Source organism: Nestor notabilis, unplaced genomic scaffold, assembly GCF_000696875.1.
Source record: "Nestor notabilis isolate BGI_N333 unplaced genomic scaffold, ASM69687v1 scaffold15729, whole genome shotgun sequence".
NCBI lineage: Eukaryota > Metazoa > Chordata > Aves > Psittaciformes > Psittacidae > Nestor > Nestor notabilis.
In genome coordinates, this window is record NW_009942552.1 from 7,277 (window position 1) to 13,328 (window position 6,052).

Below are 6,052 nucleotides of genomic sequence, written 5' to 3' on the forward strand. Positions count from 1 at the left end.
TCCAATGCCTGAGCACCCTCTGGGCAAGGAATTGTTCCTCAGCTCCAGCTAAACCTGCCCTGGCGCAGCTTGAGGCAGTTTCCTCTTGTCCCATCCCTTGTTCCTTGGGAGCAGAGACCAGCCCCCTCCTGGCTCCATCCTCCTGTCAGGCAGTTGCAGAGAGCGATCAGGTCCCCCCTGAGCCTTCTCTTCTCCACACTAAACCCCCCAGGTCCCTCAGCCCTTCCCCATCACACTTGTGCTCCAGGCCCTGCTCCAGCTCCGGTGCCCTTCTCTGGCCCCCTCCAGCACCTCAATGTCTCTCTTGCAGTGAGGGGCCAGAACTGACACAGGATTTGAGATGCAGCCTCACCAGTGCCCAGCACAGGGGGACAATCGCTGCCCTGGCCCTACTGCCACACTGGTGCTGACACAGGCCAGGATGTTGTTGGCTTTTTGGCTGCCTGGGCACAAGGTGCTCGTGTTGGGATCTCCTGCATTCAGAGCCTCACGTCATGGCAAGAGACTGACCTGTCGCAGGTACAGGAAAAAGCTGGAATACTGGCCGGCTTCGGGAAGGTAGGAGAGAAAGACGGTGATACAGATGAGCAGCACTGTAGAATCCTGACCCACTTTCCGCAAGGACTGTAGGGAAGAGGAGTGGGGAATGACATCAGTTCAAGGAAAAAGGAGAGTAAACATCATGAACTGTTCTCCAAGTAGAGAGACAGCAAAACCAAGAGCTTCAGTCACCAGCTTACATCTGAGAAGTGAAACCAGAGCAGCATCCTGGAGGAAGATGCAAACACTGCCAGATCATGCCAGCCTGATGTACAACTGCACCACCTCACACCCTACAGTGAGGAGCTTTAACCTCTCCTAGACTTATAGCCAGGTGCTTTTGATCAGAATTGCTTGTTCCTCAGCCAGCCAGCAAAGGTGCACTGCAAAGCTCCTCGTCCTCAGCCAAGGTCCTGAGAAGCCAGAACACAAAAGGCTTCTCCTGATGCAGTACCAATTGTTAAGTAATGGAATTCATACTCAAACACCAAGAGATGCTCTTGCTTCTGGACACCTGGAGCTGCTTTTACATGGTTTGTAGCTACAGGAAAAGGGTTGGAAGCTGCTGGGTAGCTTTATGGGTGTGCAACCTGGAGATGGTACCTTCAACAAGGTTAATCTGAGCCTCGCACATCCTTCCCCTTTTGTGGAATGCCTCTTCCTTTTGAGAGAGATTAAGAGAACTCAAGTGAAATAGAAGGACTAAAGTGTGGAAGAGCAGCAGCAAGATGACTTACAGCGAATGGGTCTGCTTGTTCCCAAGAGATTGGAGCTCCCCAGGAGACCGGGCGCATCTCCTCCGGCAGCGACTCCGGCACTGCCAGCAGGATGAAGGCAATATCCAGCAAAGCCACACCTGAAGCCAGCACCACCACCAACGTGTCACCATAGGCCTGGGAGAGGTACGCCCCGATGGCTGGGCTCGTGACCAGACTAGCAGCAAACGTGGCTGACACCTGGAAGCAGAAAACATGAGTATTCATGAGCCTCTCCTTCCTAGAGCCTGTTTTCTCCTCCTATGTAAGCCCAGCGTAGGAATTTTGCCATCTTTGCTGAAGCTAATGCAGGTAAAAGACAGAAAGGTGACATGTTGGCTGGATGCAATCCAGCAAAGGGAAATTAAAGCTGTCCAAATAATTCAGGAGCCCTATAGAAGGGGTGCAATCCCAGCCTGGTTTGGAGAAGCTCCCGCCCAGGCTGGTTTAAAGGCTGAGCAACAATACAGCCAGTATTCCCACTGCAGAGAAACAAGCAAACAAGTGTTCACAACCCATGTAGAGGAGGGCCTCAGTGCCATGGGTAAGTGGTGGCCTTGGCAATGCTGGGGAATGGTTGGACTTGATGGTCTTAAAGGTCTTTTCCAACCTGGTTGCTTCTGTGATTCTGAGCCTTTTCCCTCAGTGCTAAATCACACACAGAGCGACAGGGAGGCTGTGTTACCACTGAAGCACATATCATCTGTTTCCTGATAGTGTCCTCAGGCTTGACAATCAATCTCTCACCTCATTTTGTACCTCTCCTACCTGCAAAGCCCCAGATACTTGTTCCAAGAGACAAAGCAGTTGTGCAGCTCCTTACCAAGCCATACGCCGTGCTGCGCTCATGCTCCTGGGTGATATCGGCAACGTAGGCAAAAATCACAGAGAAGGTGACAGCAAAGACTCCAGACATGGAAATGACAGCAAAATACCACCTGAAACACACCGTGCCACGGAGTTAGAGAGCAACCTCACCCCAGTGCACAGCTCCTGCAGGTCCCCCTCCTTCTCTGCACCAGAAACACCAGGAATAGCGACAATGAGCCTGTCAGGAGAACGGGCTCCAGGGAAGACTCTTTCTTCCTAACACTGAATCCTCTGGTAGAACCAGGCAAGTAAATGAGTCTCTAGGCTGAGCATCATTCTCCACCGGGTGGACAACTCCAGCATCCTCAAATGCAACACCCACGAATCCCCCATCGCTCTGTCCCACGCTTGTTCCTCTCCTCAGAACCCCTCGGTTATAACAGGAGACAACTCACCACGGACTGATCTTCATCAGGGGAATTGGAGCACACGTGAAGAAGACAGTGAGGAGGAGGAAGGATTTCCTGCCCCAGACATCAGAGAGAGCACCAATCAGTGGGGCACTTAGAAAAGAAAGCAGACCCTAAGACAGACAGACAGGATGACAGAGAGAAATCCCTCAGTCAAATTCTGATTGTCGATAGCAAGAGCTTCTGGCAACACTCAGCTACCAGTGTGAGGAGACAATCTAGTCCTATTTCCTACAAGCAGGCAATCACAGAACCCTTTGTTAAACTGCTCCCATCCTTTTAGGGGTCAAAACCTACCCCTCAAGCAGCTCAGTGCTTAAACCCTCCAGTCCTGTGCGACTGCTCTGCCTGCGGCCGTGGCCACCCCCAGGCATGGGGAGCTGCCCTGCCAGTACCTGAAGAGATGCTGGCACAGCTCCATCCCATGAGCATCTGCTGCAGTTCTGGGGAAAGCTCTCTCTTTTAGAGCCATGACAGACCTGACGAGATGCCAAAGCCATTAAGCACAAGTAAAACTGTTCCATGCCTTTCAAATGGAGCCAGGCAAGGAAGAGCCCTCACGTGCGTGTGGAAGCACCCAGCTCTCACGGAACCAAATCTCCCCGAGACCCTCTTGGCAGAGCCAGGGTCTAACAGGCTGTTCTGCCACATTCCCAACTGCTTGGTCATTATAGTTGCCTTCAATTCTCCTCTGGGAATGCTGGTCTCGTCCCAACCCGTGCTGTGAGACACTCCCCACCTTCTGTCAGGGAGAGCCCCCTAAGTTCCAACTTCTATTACTGCTGAGTTCAGATGTCTTTGATTTTCCATGTTGTGACGCTCCAGAACATGGATCCAGGGCTGATCTCATGCTGACTGCAGGATCTGCAGCTGAGACACACAGCTGCTATAGCCCCAAACCCAGGCTGACAAGCAGCATGTTAATACTGCTCAGTAAAATCAACTGCACCAGCTACCCACTGTCCACACTTTGTTGACTCTTCATTTTGCTTTTGGTTTGCCAGTAGCATCCCAAACTGGCAGGGGACTGGAACTAGATGATCTTAAGGTCCTTTCCAACCCAAACTATGATTCTATGAACATGTATCTAGTCTAGGTCATGCTTTGCCTAGAAAGGTTGGACCAGATGATCCTTGAGGTCCCTTCCAAGCTGGTGTTCTGTGACTATCACCTCTCAAACACTGGCTGGTTCAGATGAAAGCCTGGAAGGAATATTCCTTACCTTGACTCCATGAATCAGGCCGTTCATCAAGAATGTGTGCTGGGGGAAAGTCTGGTGTAACACCTGGGGAAAACAAAACCAAAGCAACAGAGGTAGCAGCTTGTGCAAAGCCCCTGGCAGGGAGAAGCCTGGAATAGTTCTTCCCTGTGAGGGTGCTGAGGCGCTGGCACAGGGTGCCCAGAGAAGCTGTGGCTGCCCCATCCCTGGCAGTGTTCAAGGCCAGGTTGGACACAGGGGCTTGGAGCAACCTGCTCTAGTGGAAGGTGTCCCTGCCCGTGGCAGGGGTTGGAGCTGGATGAGCTTTAAGGTCCCTTCCCACCCAACCCATTCCAGGATAACCAAAGACTCCTTTTGCATATTTACCCAGAAATCAGAGATCAGGTCAAACATACACACTTCAAGGTGTGCTGGCAAATGACCACCAGAAACTGAACTGAAGAAGCTGAGAGATGCCCCATCAGGAGTTTACAGCTCCTTAACTAAAGGCTTAAATATCCAAGCTGATATTTTCAGCTGCTTTATTAGAGCTCTCCCTCCACACTTCACTTTATTGCTGCCTGTATTAATGAGGCCTCAGTCAACCCCAGACGAGCCCCTGGCTCTCCAGCAGGAGCATGACTTGGCATCGGAAGGAACAGCCAGGAAATTGTCTCTGTGCTTTGATGCCCCAGAGAATGACAGTGGCAGTTCCACAAACCCCTCTTTTATCCCTAAATAAGCTTTCAAACCTCTAACCCATGCTTTGCTCCAAGTTAACCTACAATAAGCACAAAAACCACTGCCCAACTCCCTGAAAAAATCACTATTGCTCCAGCTTTTCCAGGTACAAATCTGGCTTTCTACCCCCCAGACTCCAAGGGCTCTGTGTTAAGATCTCTGGCCAGGGGGGTCTCTTGTCCACAAGAGGCAGGATTATCCCCAGGGAACCTCACTCACCGTTAGCATTGGCGTGGTCAGCAGCCCCCAGGCAAAGAACTCCAGGAAAATCACCACCACGGCGTGGTACACGCTGGGCTCTCCAATCCCCTGTCGCTGCAAAACAGAGCTCCATGAGTAACACAAGCACATGTATCCCAAGCCATGAGAGATTTGGACATTGAAACATCATTGGAATGGGTTGAAGGGAAGTTAAAGCCCCTCCAGCTCCAACCCCTGCCCCGGGCAGGGACCCCTTCCACTAGAGCAGGTTGCTCCAAGCCCCTGTGTCCAACCTGGCCAGTGTTTCTCCTAGGTTAAGAGTTGGGTATGAACTTCCTCACAGCTGCCTGACATTTCTGCCCCGTGCTTTTGAGATACAAGTTATTTCATGCACCAGGGATGTGCCTGGGTCAGTGTCCTGCTGCACAGCATTCACCAGGATGCATTCCCAGGGACAGGAGTTGTGGGAGCTCAGCATCTCTTCCCCAGCTCCATCCTCCCAACCAAAACAGGTTTGTTTTGCAGCTAACATTGCATCTTAAGCAACCACCACAGCCTGAAACAGGGGAGGAGGCAGCAAGAGACATCCTGGTGCTGAAACGGGGTTTAATAAATGATTATTAAAGCCGCTTCCCACAGACAGGCTCAGGCTGCTTGAACCCCAAATCAACAGTATCGAGGCAAGAGGTGGGGATGCTGCTGGTTGAAGAAGGCACTTTTATTGCACACAAAGGAGAGAATGTTTTGCAGCAGAGGGAGAAAGTGGCAGGAAGCTGTAATAAGGAGTACAGCTACTGTTACCCACCTTACTCCAGAGAGCAACCCTCTCCTCCTCCTTTCCTCATCCCTCTTCACCCTCTCAAGCAGTTAAACACTTCTATGACTGCACCAAAATGAACTTGACGGACTTCAGTCCAGCTCTAACCTGCTCGCAGCTTAATATCACTCCTTCCACTTCACAACCACCTTACAGGGTTAGTTCTCCCCCCATTCAGCACAGCTGATCTCCCGCAGAGCCCGCGGCTGTCCCACTGAACCACTGGGGCTGGGGGAGGACACGTAGCTGCTCCCATGAAATATGACGATGCCGCATAAAATAACAGTCAAAAATGCACAGGGAGACAGCAGGCCAGGGGATGGTGACAGAGCTACTCTTCCTCAAGAGCACAAGCCCAAAGGGGAAGTGCTTGGAAACATCTCAAGCTCAGCTGCACCCACTTCGAAGCTGTCTCTGTAGAGGCACAACATGCTCGTGTCTACAGCACTGCTCATTGAATGGGTTGGGTTGAAGGGACCTTAAAGCTCCTCCAGCTCCAACCCCTGCCCCGGGCAGGGAC

At 51.7% G+C, this 6,052-nt stretch overlaps 1 protein-coding gene across 1 annotated transcript in view; it reads right to left on the minus strand.

Moving 5' to 3' along the window:
• The window catches only part of LOC104411117 (hippocampus abundant transcript 1 protein-like), a 6,401-nt gene extending 1,578 nt beyond the window's left edge, over positions 1 to 4,823 (minus strand). The window contains exons 1-6 of the mRNA XM_010021462.1: positions 4,734 to 4,823; positions 3,798 to 3,860; positions 2,561 to 2,688; positions 2,119 to 2,233; positions 1,278 to 1,496; positions 511 to 624 (exon numbers count right to left, since the gene is read on the minus strand). Of these exons, the coding sequence (XP_010019764.1) occupies positions 511 to 624; positions 1,278 to 1,496; positions 2,119 to 2,233; positions 2,561 to 2,688; positions 3,798 to 3,860; positions 4,734 to 4,742 (648 nt within the window). The 5' untranslated portion in view covers positions 4,743 to 4,823. The remainder of the gene's footprint in view (positions 1 to 510; positions 625 to 1,277; positions 1,497 to 2,118; positions 2,234 to 2,560; positions 2,689 to 3,797; positions 3,861 to 4,733) is intronic.
• Positions 4,824 to 6,052: the final 1,229 nt, after the last annotated feature.